We start from the raw sequence: 18,908 nt of genomic DNA, 5'->3' as shown, positions 1-18,908 counted from the left end.
CAACAAAACTGTAAATCCACGTCGCCCCGTTCATTAATGCCAACGGTGGATTATTTCCAACAAGAAAACATCCGACCTCATATCACGAGTAATGGTTAATGGTTAAAAATAACAAACAACACACAACGTTGTGGGTTTCGATTCAGCAACTTCTGCATGTCTCCATGTGCAGATCTGCTTCATTATAAAATAACATTACAACACTGTAGCTATATATTACTTTGAAAAGATTAATTATAAACATATATTAATAATTTTACAACTGTAGATATACCAATGTCAATAGTATCATGTATACCACTATGACTGTGTCAACTTCCTACCCCATGTTCCTTGTAAACAATAACAAATGTTTCATGAAGTCATTGTTGTGAAAACATATTACTAATGTGTTTTCTAATTTTATATTAGGCTACATAAATATTTAAACTAAAATGTGCCATGTATTCTCATTCCTGATTCTGAAGGTACCACATGAAAATTACAATTTGTTTTATCTTCTGAGTTCGTGCATCAACAGGTAGGTATGCTACAAAAAATATTTGCGCCATGTTGATCCTCTGGATCAAAGTTTTCTTGTTGCAATACACATGGCTATTGTGTTTCCCCTTCTTCTGGCAGCCATTTTGCAACCTATCCAAGGGTGCATTTTACGTGTTTAATTTCTGGGACTAGCTGCCCTTATAGTTATCCTTGATTAATACTAGTTAACTCTGGTTGAAACTAGTCAACCCTAGTTGCAAGAAATGTGGTAACCTCGGACAGAGACCATATACCGATATCATCTCTGTCTCGGATGACTCAGGTCACTCACATTTTAATAATCGAACGCACGTACCGATTCATAAACATATACTTATTTGGCAGGGATTTCTTATGAATGGGGAAAGGGAGTGTCGCTTTTTCTACGGAGTTATAAACCGCCTTGTGGGCAATTATAATTAACACAAGTACAACATTTGGCGAAGTAGTTAAGGTTTGTTTCAGGCGAGATGGAACAGAGGTGAATGAGTGGTGTCACTTCACTATTGAGTGGATGACGGAGTTCTTCTATAAATAGACCTCGCCTCAATCGATTCACATTATAATATTTGGTCAGCAAGAGCGGTTTCGTATAAAGCTGTGTCTTGTGCTGTTTTGAGGTTAAGCTTTCGAACGTACATTTTGCGGACGTATACTACACCGAGGACCTTGTCATCAAGCTCGAGCATTTGAGTTGTTCGTTCACACGATATCAGTTATCACATTTCCTTCTGATGTTCTGATGCGAGTTGGAAGAAGATACTATGGCTCAGGTAGGCGTAGAATAATTTCAGAGGATTTTATCATATACCTGTCAATTATATCAAGCAGTTTTTATTTGCGACAGAACCACCATAGAGACAGTCATATTACATGGGGTGTAACAACCTGACCCGTATTGCACCGGCCGGGCTGACATGGCATGTGGATGCATCTTCAACGCCCGATCGATATCAGCGCGGGTGGTAAGAAATTGGAGTTACGTCCCTTATATTAATGCTCGTCTGCTGGTCTCAGACCATAGGTACCTGAAGCGGAAGTAAAATAGAATATAGTGCCCTGTTTAAATTGGCTGTTCAGTGTGACAATTGTTTTAGAGTGACCTGTTGACTCCAGCTTCCCATGATTTGACCCCATGTTCAAGGCCGTTGTGTGTGTTTTGGATCAAAACTTCCGGTGACCATTGTTGACAGAGGCGTACGTGGCGTCGGCATAATAAAACCTATATATAACAAAAAAGGAGATCGTTCTGACCCAAACTTTTACCGTCCAATTACTATTCTCACCTGTTTCGGGAACTATTTACGAGTATACTTAGTGAAAGACTTACTAAATGTATTGAAAACCATAGAATTATAAGTGAAGCACAACCCGGATTTCGCAAGGACCACACAACCATGGATAATATCTTCTTTTTCCAAATGCTGATCAATATACTTAAACAATCAAACAAAAGCTGTTCTGCGCATGTATCGACTTCTCAAAAGCGTTTGAAAAGTCTGGAGAGTCGGCCTATGGCATAAATTACAAAAACAAGGTGTTCGTGGAAAATCTTTGAATGTTATTAAAAATATGTACCGATATATTAAATCATGCGTTTGCTAAAAAACAACCTGTCTGACTATTTTGTATACGCTTCCGGCGTACGACAAGGTGAAAACTTATTTAAACGACTTGGAAAATTACGTATCCGCGGATAACTGTACTGGTGTAAAGCTTGACATACCACAAGAACATTTTGCTATAATTCCTTATTATCCTGTACTCTGACGACACAGTCCTATTTGCTGACAACGCACCTGAACTTCAAAAGTCCCTTGATTCATTTCACAAATATTGGAAATTAGAGGTAAACACCTGTAAAACTAAAATATTAATATTTGGATCAGGTACCAAAATACCCCAGGATTTGAAGTTTCATTTTGACTCTGTTGATTTAGAAATTGTAAATAGTTATGTCTATCTTGGTATTTTAATTATTCCATCGAAACCGTCGTTTTGTATGTGCAATTGAAAATCTCGCTGATAGAGCTTTAAAAGCCATGTTTTGTTTATAAAAAGAGCACGGAATTTAAATTTACCTGTTGATTGTCTTCTCAAAGTCTTTGGCGTACTTATCTTGCCTATTTTAACCTATGGTTGTGAAACTTGGGGATACGAAAATCAGCCAGTATTGGAAAGAGTACATTTGAAATTCATTAAACTTGCCTTCAATCTTAATTTAATCGATACAGCCGATGTCATCCTCTATCGTATAATGGGTAGTTTTCTCAGCAGGATAAAGCAACCAGGACACTCTCCTACCCAGAGTCTCCTACCCAGAGTCTCATGCGACCTTTGTCATTCGTATATCCATTTAGAATTAACCATCGGGAATCTGGAGAAACTACTGGCATAATTGATATCACTAAAAAAAGGAATAGTCCAATAAACTGAAAATCAGTTTCTAACCGTGACGTAGCATTTTACAAGTTTTGACAACTTTAAATGTAAATTGCGAACCATTTAGCCAAAGACGTATATACTTCTTTGATTAAGCTTAGCCGGATTAATTAGCTGTACTTGTAGACTTGTGCGGCTTGGAACCTTTTCTCCCAATTAAAATCTTGGATGGCCAAAATATGTCCAAATTGTTACCTTGTTTCGTTTTGTCGCTGTTTGCACATATGACTGCACTTTGTAACGTTAAGACAGGGAAGGCAGACTCTAAACAAACGTGGCGTCACACAGACAAGGTTTAGAGTAGCGTCTGTATGATAAAGGGCAGTTCCCTAGCGGAAAGACCTATGCATTGCCGTGAAAGTCAAGTAGAAACAATTTGTGTCGGCAATTGTTGTTTTGCCTATATGGAGCTACGCCACTGTATAAGAAACAGGTTTCAGTTGGAACTATATTGACATTTGTCACTGTCCGACTGACACATATCTTGCCTTCTGATATATATCAATGCGCACATTCCAGGAAAACTTGCAATGTTTAGGGAATGTTTGTGAGAGATGGGAAGAATGTTTTCGAGCACAAAATTGTTGAATGATATTATATGATAAAGAGGTTATCACGCTTTTTTGTTTGGGGATGGCGAATATCCTGTATTAGGAATAAACACCATATATTATTTCACCAAGGCTTACTAAATACAATGTTTACTCCTAATAAAGGATATTTACCATTCCCAAACAGACTCGCGTGAAGACCTCTATATATTATGGGTCCGGTGTTTCAGTAACATCCCTATCCTGTTTCAGGCGCCTGTGGTCCAGATCGATACTTTTCGGTTTAAGTGACAAGTGGCAGGTTGATCCGCATGCAACAGGAGAACAGCCTAAGGCCGATATTGATAATGGTGGAGTGTCATGTGAATGTAGATAGTAAAGAAGGAAAATAATTGTACATGCAGGTAGAATGCGTTGCTAACAATGAATCCGTTCACTGACAGTGAGAATGCGTTACTAATCAATGAATCCGTTCACTGACAGTGAGAATGCGATACTAATCAATGAATCCGTTCACTGACAGTGAGAATGCGTTACTAATCAATGAATCCGTTCAGGTAGAATGCGCTAATAACCAAATCTATCATTAATGTGGAAATTACTTGATTCTCATTGGTAAATCAGAGGTTATAAATATAAATCACAATAAACCCCTCTGGCTGAAACAGCCGAATTGACGCATTTAGAGTCATTAAACCTACATTAATTGTAGGCACAACAGACGCGCGCATCACCGCGGAAGCTAATATTTATGGAAAATGTAGTACTTCATTTTCAGCCATTGTCAGTAGGCATTTGATTTTAAGTATTGATATATACCATAATAAGTTACAAAATGCAAAGTTAAGGTTACTACAATAGTCAAAGGATGTGTGGCCATACATGTTGCGCAGAAAACGCAAAAGAAATCTGCAAAGAGAATGTATTGGGGACAATAGAGTGCTCGAAATTTGGTGCTTTTCTAGATGTACAACTTGCTTTGATGTCATATCTTTTGCGTCCTTACACCATTAACAAAATACGTAGACCCCAAGAGGATCTACAATGCCTGGCTAGCTACACAGATTCGACGGAATGGGAAGGGATGAACTTAAGCGTTTTTCGAGAAAGAGGTCATTTTGACGGGGTGGTTCTGAGATGGGGCCTGGCTTTTTTTCTGGGGGAGTGGGGAGGCAGAGGATGTGTGTGTGTTTGTGTGTGTGTGTTTGTGTGTGTGTGTGTGTATGTGTGTGTGTGTGGTTAAGTATTGGAACAGATTATGTTCCAACGAAACGTTCCGCGTGGTACTTTTTATATGTACCTTCCAGGTAAGTTGTACTTCTATATATTAGACAGAAACAGACAGCATACATGTTTAAATGTATTTTTTTTCTTTTTGCCCCAAATGACAACATTATTCTACAGTAATTTATGAAAATACTCATGGATGCTCGATTGTCTATTTCGGTTCTGGCGGGTCCTTGTTGGCCTTTTTTGGAAGTGACTGTTCGATTACTATTCAACCACCTTCCGATTCCGAGTCTCTGAAGGTGTTCAGATCTTCACATTTGTCGTACATGCTCGCTTCCGTCACATGCTCATATATAGTTTATGTTACTGTAGAAGCTTCAGTGTTGTTGTTGTTTTCATTTACCACAACTACTAAATGTTCTTGATGACCAGTTTCCAATATCAAAACATATTGTTTATATACCGGTACTGACTGCTTATATCGGTACAGGGGGAACGGGTGGCCCAGGCGTCTAAGGCGCCGCAATTCGCTGTGCAGAGTTGTGTCCCTTGGGCACGCCAGAAACCTATGGTTGTAGGTTCGAATCCCGGTTCGCCCCAATTATGTTTTTAGGTTTATCAGCACCATACCCGTGCTCGTGGGTTTCACCGAGGTGGTAAACGTCTAGAGCCTGCATCACTTGGAGCTTTCCTCCCACATTAAGCTGACACGCCGTGATATGACTGGAATACTATAACAGTTAAAAACGGCGTTAACCCCAACTCACTCACTTATACCGGTACATGATCTTTGACACTATATAATCAGTCACTGCCACTTGTGAAACTATTTACTGCTGATCTGCTACCTTCTGCGTAAATAGCTGTTGTTTGTGCAGTTTGATCATGTACATAATAATTATTGTAAATATTTATGACTGATATTATTTGCTCTTTCTTACAAGCAATTATTCCTTTCAGTTTGAATTAATGTGTTAATAATAAATTAGTATGTAATGCAGAAATAGGGGCTCGTTAAATTGATTCTACTTCCGGAATAAATAGATTCGAATGATTTCTCCTTTTTTGGTATAATGAGGTTTCTGACGTACATATTTAAAAGGGCTGAGGATATTAATGACTTTATATTCTTGTTCATTTTACATCCAATAGTCGAAGGGGCGGTAGGGTAGCTTAGTGGTTAAAGCGTTCACTCTTCACACCGAAGACCCGGGTTCGATTCCCCACATGGGTACAATGTGTGAAGCCAAATTCTGGTGTTCCCCGCCATGATATTGCTGGAATATAGCCAAAAGCGGCGTAAAACATTACTCACTCCAATAGTCGATAGTATACAATAACCATACATACAACGGCAAAATGGAGTTTCAAATGTTAATTTATAATATTTTAGGTCTATCAATGATTACACGACATGATTAAATATCAAGCTATGAAACACAGAAATGGGGTCACAGTCAATCTTAGTCATCTTATCATCCATGCATTCAGAAATTGCTTTCACTGCGGGTGTTTTCAAATCCAACTATAACCATCAGGGGTATTTCCAAACGACAGTATCCAAAGAGCTCCCACCATTCTTTTTGTCGGTCTGTATAGACTGAAGAAATTAATTAACATGCGACCTTCGTAATATTCAAATCTTCATAGATCACATATAACAAATCAGAAATGCGTATAGATATTGCCTCAAAGTTTATTTCCGCTATCCTTTATCTCTTGTCACGCTCCCGTGATCTAGTGATAGAGCGTCCGCCCGGAGAGCGGAGGGTCCGGGGTTCGATCCCCGGCCGCGTCATACCAAAAGACGTTAAAAGATGGTACTTGTTGTTACCCTGTCTGGCGCTAGGCATTAAGGGGCTAAAACAGGGACTGGTCGGCTCGGAGTCAGTATACTGTGTCTGAGAGGGATATTCATGTAAAACTGCGGCATGGTAACTCAGTGAGCTAGCAATATAAATCGGCATCAGCCCGGACTGGTACAAGCAGCCACACAAATTTAACACACACACGTACATGCACGTCGCTATATAAGTGCAATAATCTTGGACTCGACGTAAACCCCATTTCAACTCACCTCACCTCACCTCACGCTAAGCTGTGTTTGACAGCAAATCGACGGGTGCAGGCTAAAACGGCACCTCAGCAAAACGGCACCGCATTTGGCGAAAACGGCTACACGCCAGTTTCAGACACACAATATCGTTGTCCAAACGTTGGGCCAACGTTGGCAAAGAAACGTTGGCCCATCGATGTTTAGTATGTTTAGTTTAGCCAACGTCTGACTGCTATCTGGGACAGCAGGATAGAAACCAGAGCCTAGTGCCCAATGAAAGATAAGACTTTTATAGTCAGTTAACTCCCTTGCCTTGGGGAGATGTCTTTTCGTCCAAATATATATTTCTTCCTTTTTCTTATTTTTATCTGCTAAGCCTCTGCTATTAGCCGAAACCTCTTTTAATTTTTAATATTAGCCATAATCTACTGTTGCAAGTTGTAATGTACCATATAATAAGCTATTTGGCCTCCAAAGTTATAAGAACACCAATATCTATTTCGTGAATTAGTTAACATTTGATTCAGGCGAAGTGGGACTGAGGCGCGTTAGTCATGTAAGTGGTGTCACTTCAATGCTGGCAGTCCTGACGTGGAGTTGATGACGGAGTTTTTCTATAAATAGATTCTAGGTCTACACGACTCAATCGATTCATATTGGTCAGCAAGAATTGTTTCGTATTAAGCCGTCTGTAGTGCTTTTTGGAGTTCAGATTTCCAACAAACGTCGTGCGAGACGTACACTCCACCGCGGACGTTACCTAGCTGATTATCATTACGAAAACGACAGCATTAGTTATCGTTCGAACGATGTCACATTTCCTATGAATAGTATGATGCGAGTTGGAGTTACCGCCCTTTGATAACATGGCTCGGGTAGGCGTACTGTGATTTAGAGAATTACATTGACCGATTTACATTTTGCTGTGTGTAAAATAAGGCCAACATCAGTAATTTAGTATCACGGTGGCAATGTGCGGATATTGTTTCTAACTATTGAGTGGCACAAGCATGTAACACTTGAGAGTGGTTACATCTTTCGCAACCTTAGGGACGAAACGAAAAATATGTCTCTGTGCTGCCATGTTTAATACATTTTACTCGAGCAGTTTAGGCTACACGACAGGTTATTAGAGCACGTTTGACACCTACAGTCATCAGTGAGGCTTTTTCGGTCACAATGATGAGCAAAGACTAACACTAAGAGCAACACTAGGCTTTCATTCGCCTGCAAAAGGAGATATATTTTCATGAGAATCAGGCCATGTCAGGCTTTTCAATGTTTTGTTAGGACTTTCTATTGCATTAGGTAGCTCATCCACCCGATTCAATATTAGTAGGAATAAATACATATATTGACATATAGTTCTTCCATAGTTCACATGATCATACTTCTTTCTTGTGCATATATATATGACTTCTACCAAGTTTAGGAATGGGTCAGGGCTGTGTACAAGATTGCGTTGCATCACCTGTATGCCTATTCCAGTGCTGTAGCCACACAGGGTGTGTGTGTGTGGGGGGGGCAGTTGCCCCCCCTGGATTTTTTTAATAGAAAACTTACTTGAATCAAGTTGGGGACAAGTGATACTTGTACAAATATTTGCACCCCCCCTGTCAAAAAATGTTAACTACGGCCTTGTATTTTCACAGTACTAAATAACGTATCTGCATTGGGGCGGTCGGGTAGCCTTGTGGTAAAAGCTTTCACTCGTCATGACGAAGACATGGGTTCGATTCCGACATGAATACAATGTGTGAAGCCCATTTCTGAAATTCTGGTGTCTTCTGGCGTGATACTGCTAGAATAATGCTAAAAGCAGCGTTAAACCATATTCACTCACTTAGCTGTATGACTCTGATTCTTATTAAATACATGTGTAACCCTGTGACTATAGTGAACCAGCGAGAAATGATGATGTCGTTTTATAAATAAATCAAGACAATATTCTGCAATCGGTTTAGATGAATCTACTTGTTGCTGACCTCCATAGTCAGGCCATAGTGTTATCATTTAATGATCTTAGGATTATTCTAAACCAGTTAACATTCAAAGGTAAAATAACAACAAAACATTAGTATGTCACCAGGGGTGTTCAATTACTGTGACCTACTTGCCCAACCCCATGAAAATTAAGTACTGGTCAAGTGGGAAAATATGATTTAGTTGCCCCCGGACAAGTATGAAAATTGGTGGTATCAACTTTGAAACTTAGAAGATGCATTGTGTGTTTGTCAACTGCAGATGAAGTACCTGACTAGTCATTTTCCTATTCTGCACATCTCCCATTAGCTGTTGCTTCAGTTAAAGTTTTGTTGTCAGCTTGGGGGAAATAAATGTGTTATTGATCCGTTCATATATTTCCATAGTGCTAACAACCTTGCATGATGATCTCATAAATGAGAGAGTAAGCCTAAGAGATGATGACAGAGTAGGTGAATATTGTGGAAGTGTTACCATGGTTACAAGTGTATGTGGAAGGAAAGGATATCTGATGAACATCTATGATAGCCCACAAGTTATTCTGTTGATTAAGGCTTGACATGTTATTTTGTCATCTTTTTTTCTTAAGCAGAGTTGAAACATTTTGCGCATATGTATATTGACTTTCCTCCTGTCTATACAGATGTACAAGTCAGTCAAGTGTCCCAACGAGGAGCTGTCTCTCAGTCACTGTGCCATAACAAGCCCCAATGACTTCCAAAATGGCCAGTGAGTATACACTTGAGTCAACAGATTCATCATGATGTATGAAGATTGTATCAGTTATAGATACAGTCTACAATTATATTCATCAATCTAGTAAATTATTCATTCAGACCTATAAAGAATTTGTTTGTTGACTTGAATGATCCTTGCCAGAACATGGTTTTGTGGCCTGTCTGGTACTTACAATTTTTTATTACAATTTCTTGATATAAGTAAAACAATGAAGTTAAATCTTAAATTAGCTTGATGTCTTGGGGACCAGTGAATCATGTTGTTTGAAGTTGGAGGCAACCGATCAGGTGTTGGTTTTAGATTATAAATGTTGATGTTCTAGTACCATTGATCATTGTTCCTAGTTGACTGGCAACTCTAAGAATTACCAGTCCCTGGTAATTTATGTCAGTCCCAACTATAACATGTTTAAACAAATAAAAAATGTATGAAAATTACCTGCTTTTAATTCTTTCAACATCATGTTCATTTCATCTCTGAAGTAACTTTATTAGATCATTCACATCATTCACACAAAGTTCAGTCACAATTTTCTTCTTTTTTTTTTTTACATTTCGAGACAAAGTCGCTACAAATAAATATTTAATCTTGAAGCAAAGCAAAATGTTATTCCCTTGCACTAAAAATAGACAAGGGGAAACCCTGATGGTAACAGACAAGCTGACTTAGTTAGAAAAATATACTTTTATGAATATCGCCGATGTTATATTCAACAACAATGATTTATAAGGTACATTATTTGCTGGTCCACAGGGACTGGCAGTCACATGAATTATCATTCCAAGCCTCAATGTACCTGTAAAAATCTGGTAATTACCGGTAAGGGGGAACACTGATACAGATTGCAGCTATTCAGTCTTTTAAAAACTGTTTATTGATTGTGGTGAGTCAAATTCAGCAAAGCTTATGTATAGAAATCAAAAGTAAATAATTTCGATTTTTAAAATAAGCATCACAGTATCATCTGATGTTTGATTGGTGTTTTCTTCAGACACATACAGGTGACAGTTTCACCACATGCTCAATTCCTGTTCACTGCCATGCCAGATCCCATCATCAGCCCTGGCAGGATTGGCTTCAATGCCATGCACGTAAGTTGGTAGTTATTATCTGTGTTTTTGGGGATGTGTTTAGCACCAGGACCAAGGTCCAAGTGCCCTTATTGCATGCTGCATTGTCTTTCTGCCATTGGTTACCTTCCTCGCCTTTGAACTGTCTGGAGGGATGAGCCCGCACTTTAATGAGCATGCAGTGTCATAATGATCAACTCACAATTATCGGAGGCTAGCTGAAACCCAATCTTCCCGAGGCAAGGAAGTTAACTGATTATAAAAGTCCAGTTTCCACCCTTGCCTAACTTGGCTAGAATTCCGGAGTTACATTTTGGCTGGACTAACTAGTCTATGCATAGTCCAATCAAGATCGTGTAACAATCTAGACATCTGGTTCGTGAACAACATGGATTTCAATGTGCAGACTTGGTCGACTGCTGGATTTGAAAAGAATGTGTACTGTCCACTGGGCGTCAACAGATATTTTCCATATCTTTTCATGTTTTTACTTTTGTGCTCAGATGATTTGATTGAGCCATGAAATTCCAGCCTAGTTCGGCAAGGGTGGAAACAGGTTTTTATAGTCAGTTAACTCCCTTGCCTCAGGATGATGGTGAAAACCAGGCTGTGACATGGATAGAATGATGGCTTATTTGTCATCCAAATAAATGCTTGTTCGGACATTTATTAAGTACGAGTGCACTGACAAAATATTGACGTGGATCTGTAACAGAATCTCTGTAGAAATGTTACTGTAAAGTGCATCCAGGAGTTTTCCTAAACCAGGACCATATCTTAGGATATTCTTGTGTAGGGGAAATATTTTGACAGCTCTTGCTTCTGGTTTTGTCAATTACCTGCTTTTGTCTTACCTCTTATTTTACTACACATATTAAAACATAGATAGACATATTTTCTTAATATATGGTCTTCAAAACAGACCTGGACCCTCAACATTGAAACTGCAAGTACCCATTTATGGGTTTGTGTGTTTGCAGAGGAAGTGGGCCAGCATCACCCTGAACGCAGACCTGCCTGTGGAGGTGGTGAAGCTGGACACCCGCAGGGAGACGGTCGGATCCATTGTGCTGGAGGTCGACTTCCTCAACAAGAAAAAGTAAGGGCCCATAATACAGGCTCTGGTGCTGTGCTGTTTGTTGCAAGTATAGAGCAGCTTACCCAGGGTGGGAAAAAGGCTTTGGCCTCCGGACTATTTCAGATTATTTTAAGGCTATACAGTGCCCAAGGATACTGGTGGTCTGTTTCAACCAGTTTTCGAAATAGACTTCGGCCCGTAGACCGTAGGCTGACAGGTATGTTCTCGGGCTGATAGTTTTCAATTTCAGCTTGCCCTTATGGTCTGCAGTTTATTTTAACCTGTAAACTTTGTAAATGATTCATAACACTGAGATTGCTTAGTGAAACAGGGTCCATCTTCAAAGTACTCCACTTGTTAACGCTTTTAACACCGCAGGCCAGTGTACCGGCCACACAGTAGCCATGTCAAAATAATATACTCAACAACAAAAGTTCCTTTGACACCAATATTTTAGTGTATTTTTCAAACATGTAAAGTTTGGTTTTCAATATTGTAGTACATGTATGGAATCTTGTCCCAAAAACTGCTACAGAAAAGCATGCATTCCATGCAAAAGTGTAAGAATGGGTATGAAAACGTGCGTTAACGGGATTCCATATGCATTGTTTAGCAATGTGCTGACAACAACCACTCAGGAAAACAACAAAATTACGCTATTATTCAATATCACGAAAGCCACACCTGTCCGAAAATGAGGGTCTGCGAGCCATTGGTATGCTTGAAGCAGGATTGAGTCAACGTGATGTTGCAAGACAATTTAACGTTAACAGAAACACCATTTGGTGTTTATGGCAACGTTGGCAACAGACGAATGCAGTCAGAGACCATCCTCGGAATGGCAGGCCACGCGTAACCAATTATCAACAAGACAACTGGATTCGAACAACACACCTACGAAATTGATTCCAGCCAGCAACAGTGACTGCAAGAAGCATCCCTGGCCTTCAACGAATATCTTCACAAACCGTACGTCGTCGCCGCAGATGTGCAGGGATTGTTGCCAGAAGCTCTGCCAGACGTCCCATGTTGACAGGTAACCACTGTCAAACACGTCTACAGTGGTGCAGACAGGCGCTACGCTGGACGGCCATGCAGTGGGGACAAGTTCTATTCACTGACGAGTCGTTTTCACCTCAGCCACAGCGATGGACGGATTTGAGTGTACTGACGTCGAGGTGAAAGTTACGTCAATCATTGTGTCATGGAAGAAGTTCGGGGACAGCAGCATTACGGTATGGGGTAGGATTACAGCAAGTGAGAGAACCCGTTTGATAGTGATAGAGGGAAATCTCAATGGACAGCGCTACTGCGACGAGATCATCAGCCCTGTTCTACAGTTTTTGCGTCGTCATGGCCCAGGCATTCGCTTTCAACATGACAACGCCAGGCCTCATATTGCTCGACTTGTTCAGGATTCTCTTCAACAAAACAACGTGAATGTCATCCCCTGGCCGGCTCGCTCCCCTGATCTCTCAATAATCGAGCACATGTGGGATGAGATGGATCGGCACCTTCAACGTCAACCATGTGTTCCACAGACACTCCAGGAACTTTGAAACATTCTCCAGCAGATATGAACAGATATCCCACAGGACTTTGTGCAACCTGGTCCATTCCATGAGACGAAGATGTGTTGCTTGCATCGCAACCAGAGGTGGACACACACACTATTGATTTGTAAATTGACATTTTGGCATGTTCATGTTTTTTTTGGATGAAAACATGCATTTTCTGAAGTCAGTATGGCAAATTAAACCATTTGAACACTTACAGGAGTCTTTTATCTGTTGCAAACCAAATTTGTTTCAGATTTGGTAAAAAGCATAACTTTGCATTAAATCTTATTCAGTGTCACAGGAACTTTTGTTGTTCAGAATATATAGTTTCATAAGACTACCTTTCATAGTGTTCATTTATTAAATCCATGACTTTTCATAAAGTCAGAAAACGTATGTTTCAATTTATCATATGTTATAAATAGATTTAAAATTATCAACTGTTTTCTTCAATATTATTGAAAAAAAAGTAATCTGGGACACATGCTTCAACAACAGGTCCATATCGACCATGTCAAAGAGCAATATTAAGACGTTTCAAGCAAATCGTAAATAAATTAAATAAAGTAATAAATGATATCAACAAACATATTTTAAAAAAAGGCAAGCTAATACCAAAGTTACAAATTCCATCATCATGTAATGTAAGTCAAATGACATCTCAGCCTCGATTTTTAGGCTTGGACACAATGTTTAATGCCAAAATGAGGCACGATATGTCCACAAAATTCCATATTTTAATCATAAGTCATGATTTCCTGTTTACAATGTGCAAAATAACACGATTTATCCAAAGACTTTCATCTAAATTTGAAATATATTATACAAGAGGAGGGCACCCATTGCTGTAAATTAATTAGCTGCCTTGGTCATGCCTTGGACCAATCACAATCCTTTTATTAGATTATGGCAATAGCATCATTACAAACCAGTTTCTGTCCCATAAGATCGCATGTTCAACTCCAAGTACACTAATAGCAAGGTTACTGTAATGTTATTGATGTTCGGAACTTTCTTACGATACCAAACATCAAAAGAATCTTCACACGTGTTATTTATACAAAGTTTCCAAACTGGAGGTATTTCCCTTTATTTTTACATTTCACTGAGCGGAAAGATACTATTTTCAGGAAATATGTTATGATAGATCGTACTTAAGATTCTTTTTATCATCATTTTCTGATTACTTTAACAATGAAATAAGTTATTTGATAGCTCTATGTTAAAATTGCCGAAAATCACCATAATTTTCGCTTCCTAGGTGCTTAATCTGGACAATATGAATACTTAATTCCTTTTATCAAAAGCAAACTTAATTAAGTTATAAATGCATTATCGATATAATGTGATGAACATAATTTCCTTGATAAATGTAGGCTTCATCTATCACCCTTGAGTCTTTTGGAACTCACATGGTAGCAGTAGAGCTTCTGGTTGACTGGATGTGTTTTGTAATTTTTGTCATGTTGCAAGAGTGTTTGGGCCTCCAGTTTATCCACTGAGCATACAGCTCCTGAAATGTGCTGGCCCTTAAGGCTCTCAGTTTCAACTGCTGAGTTTCAAACACTGGTTCCAACACCAACAATAGCAAATTTTCAAACTTATCCTATCTCACACTCTGCATCTCTTCTTATTCTTCGATCCGGGTGTGGAATCATCCTAGAACAAAGTTTCTAGCTTCAAAAAACACTAATCACCCCAACACATCCCATACATCACCAAATCACAACTGTGATCATGGGTCACACACCACTGCAATCCAGTGTGACATGACCCCTGCAATCTGATCACCTGACATATCCAGCACCCTCATTCTCAATTCTATCGCCTGAATGTCAAGGTGTCACTTAAACAGAGATTAGTTTTTTTTTGTTTTTTTTTAACAAGTTAAATTAAACCACTTCCAGATAAGACTTTTGAACTCATTGCATTCAAGATAGTCTTCCTCCTCACTCTGGCTATGCGGCTCATATTAGTTAGATTCATGCTTTCCCAATCTTCCACCCGCTCACCTCTGTCTTGCGCAGGGCGATGTAAGGAGTTGATTGACCCATGTGAAAAACATGTCTACGTCAATAAAAGCCACCATCCGGTGCGGCCATTTGTTTAAATGGTGTCCAGATCTTCTACCTGCTCACCTCTGTCCTGTGCATGTGATGTCTCAGTAGCTGATGGAGGACCTGTGTGAAAAACAGGTATTGTCGATTGTTTCCTCTTCTCGTTGTTACCTTATTCAATCTCGACGTGAGTTTGATAGGTTCATGAAGCGAAAAAAGAGATGCCAAGCTGGTCCGCCTTACGTCCTTCAGAGCGTATGTGTGAGGTCTGTCTTGTACAACCTACTGGCCGGGGACAGGGTGTTTGTAACAAAACACCTCCTCCTATCCAGGGTGAGGTTTAAGTCGTTGCCGATTAGGTTTCGCCTGGCTCATGGTTAAAAAATTGTAAATTTTCTAATAAATTGTATCTTTATATACTTATCCTATCTCACACGCTAAATGCCCACCCAACCATCCCCGCATCACAGTTACACCAGCCTGTACGCTCTAGATTGAGAATGAGGGTGCTGGATATGTCAGGTGATCAGGTTGCAGGGGTCGTGTTGCATGGGATTTTAGTGGTGCGTGACCCATGATCACAGTAGAGATTTGGCGATGTGTTCGGGTGATCAGTATTTTTTTGAAGCTGGAAACTTTGTTCTAGGATATTGCCACACCCAGATCAAAGAATAAGAATAAATGCATAGTATTAGATAGGATAAGTATAAAAATATTCAGTTTATTAGAAAATTTACAAATTTAGTCACCTCATTGAAAGTCTGGTTACCTTATGGTGTGTTGTCATATTTTATGTCAGTTGAAAAACTTTCACATTTTCAAAATTTCTCTTGATCCACAGTTTCTTTGCAAGAATGAATCCTGCAGTTTTGTGTGAACAGTATTATGATCTGGTCATATCTAAACATATCTACCATTAGGTGGAAATTTAAGTTTCGCCAATTAGTCAATTCTGCATAATGACTTGTTTTTGAAAATAATACTATCGCACGTTAGCCGTGTTCTGAAGTTCTGATCTGAGTGTCACCACAAGCTACTGCTCATTGTTTGCCAGATTTTATTTCCTTATGTAACAAAGTTTCACAATAAATATTGTGAGAGATTGTTGGGCTCTTGTTGCTATTTGCTATAACTTGAAGTTCCAGTTCTCCAGGTGTCACGTATAAGAAGCAGAACAGGTACTCCACTATGCAGCATATCTGTGTATATTAGAGTAAGGATGTGAGAGGTGATAGAAGAGAGTGCTTGCTGAGAACAGCCTAATCCAGACATTATCCGGCGCTTGTTACCATTACCGCAAGCTGCAGACCCCTCCTCCAAATGTGTGATAAGCATTGCAATGTGTTGTGTCAAAAATGATCCTTTTTTATGCTGAATATGCCCCAAACAAGTACACTTAGTCTTTTTACACGTCTGATATGCAGAGAGTGGAATATCGGGGGTTCGATTGCTGCACGCATCATTCCAAAAAAATGTTAAAAGATGGTACTTCTGTCTGGCGCTAGGCATTAAGGGCATAAAACAAGAACAGGTCAGCTTGGAGTCAGTATACTGTGTCTGAGTGCAGTTAAACTGCGGCATGGTATCTCAATGGGCTAGTACTATAAAATCAACATTACTCCGAACTAGTACAAGCAGCTACACACACATGTATGCATGTTGCTTTGTAAGTGCAATAATCTTTGACACGATGTTAAGCCTAATTTCACCTACATCACCTCTGATGTGCATTGATGAAAGAAAAGACATTAACAATTGGTAAATAGTTGTTAATTGACCTATTGTCAATGCAAATCAAGAACCTGGCAGACGATACTTGTATTTATAGAAATAGTAGGCTGATATTGAATGGTAATATTTGGCAATAAGGATTTTCCTTATGAATGTATGTTGTTTGTCATCAGATTAATATTACTGTTTCATATTTTGAATATATTCCATCTATATGATGGCTGTCTGTAAATAATCGAGTCTGGACCAGACAATCCATTGATTAACATCATGAGCATCGATCTACGCAATTGGGATACAATGACATGCATCAAGCAAGTCAGCTAGCCTGACCACCCAATCTCGTTAGTCGCCTCTTACGACAAGCGTAGTTGCCTTTTATGGCAAGTATGGATTGCTGAAGACCTATTCTCTACCTGCATCTTCATGGATACTGGGGTCATGCAATCTTGTTAATGTTGTGATAAGTATTTGCCTCAAAACCATTTTAGAATGTTGAATTCATCACTCTCCACTGGAATATGAAAATTCTCGTTTTTTTTATGTTCCTACATTCTTCAATCATTTTTGCAGTGCTTCATCAGAGTCATTTGACAGTGATAAGATGGCAGCAGAGTTCTGCATGAAGTTTGGCAGTCATGTTTTCACACAGGATCAGCCACTGGTTTTCAGCTATGAAAAAAAGTTGTTCTCTGTCCGTGTCAGAGAGCTGGAGGGTAGGCAAAATAGAGACATATGTTTTTTTAATATATATATATAAATATTTTACTTTTCCTGCATTACTCCTTGATGCATATTACTGCTTGTTCTTGACAGAGAAAAGAGCTGTGTGAAGGTCTTTGCTTGTAGAAGTTGCTCCAACTAGCTGAGAGGCCAGCCCATCACGCAACTCCCACCTGACCAAAGGAATTGACGTCACAGATCCTCACGTTACTCTTGTCACTAGATGAGAGAAGACCTGTTTTTTGTTGTAACATAAACTGATTCAAACCCTCACGTGTTTGCTATCTGAGTTAATGTTTTTTGTCTTTGTGTTGTGCCTACGGTTTGTATTTTGTACATTTTATGTTTGATAAACATGTGCATAACGTTATTAGACACTTACTGGCGTTTTCTCAAAAGAAAACATAATGCCAGGTGTCTTGTTGTTCCAAGTAGCCATCTTGAATATTTTACGTAGCCAGCAGTTAGTGAACTGGTTTTTGTTTTATATTCTTTTGCTTGGTACCCCACGATTGGCGTATCCTCGCAAGTATTGTTTGTTTTGTTGTATGTTGTCTTACGTTTGTCATAATATTTGTTTCATAAACCCACACAGTGGGATAAACAAATTATAGCATACATAATCGGGAGGGGATGCATTGTGATTTTACACTGCTTCATTGCAGATATCATGCCCTCATGCTCAAAGTGCCAGCGTAATATGTCGGCGTGGGATCCCCACCCCCTGTGCCTTAATTGTACATCTCAATGCCTCCAGGGTCACCGATTTAAAGACTGTTTACTGCTTTCACCCACAGCTTTCAGTCAGTACCACCATGTGTGTAAGTAACGCAGAACACAGCAGGCCAGGTAACACTGGCGCACGATGTCAGACCGCTCAGAGAATTTGCCAGAAGATTGGCTGTCTCGGATGATCACCCCCCGACCTCAACTGCTACCTTGATGTCGGACCCCAGGGTTGTAGTCTCTACCCAGGGCACTTTGACGATCACAACAATGTCTATCTTTACGGCGGCGACCACCTTGACGCCCGGTGTGGCGCTCACATACCAGACGGCGCCTATACTATCCTCCGGACAGACGCTTGATCTCCCACAGGCGCCCCCGCCTACGGCTACGCCCATGATAGACGCCTCTCTCCTCCAGTACATTCAGTACTTACAGGCCA

The 18,908-nt window shown here is 39.6% G+C and overlaps 1 protein-coding gene across 3 annotated transcripts in view; it reads left to right on the top strand.

The window, feature by feature from the left end:
• Window positions 1–1,104: 1,104 nt before the first annotated feature.
• The window catches only part of LOC139463742 (vesicle-fusing ATPase-like), a 51,986-nt gene continuing 34,182 nt past the window's right edge, over window positions 1,105–18,908 (top strand). The window contains exons 1-5 of one of the 3 annotated variants that reach the window (XM_071245000.1): window positions 1,105–1,295; window positions 9,428–9,513; window positions 10,514–10,613; window positions 11,573–11,691; window positions 17,591–17,733. In XM_071245000.1, coding sequence (XP_071101101.1) covers window positions 1,287–1,295; window positions 9,428–9,513; window positions 10,514–10,613; window positions 11,573–11,691; window positions 17,591–17,733 — 457 coding nt within the window. In that variant the 5' untranslated portion in view covers window positions 1,105–1,286. The other 2 variants (XM_071245002.1, XM_071245001.1) reach the window with 2 other exon arrangements.

The sequence above is a fragment of the Haliotis cracherodii genome, unplaced genomic scaffold, assembly GCF_022045235.1.
Source record: "Haliotis cracherodii isolate W230 unplaced genomic scaffold, xgHalCrac1.p SCAF_16, whole genome shotgun sequence".
Classification (NCBI taxonomy): Eukaryota; Metazoa; Mollusca; class Gastropoda; order Lepetellida; family Haliotidae; genus Haliotis; species Haliotis cracherodii.
This window is presented reverse-complemented; position numbering and strand designations above follow the sequence as displayed.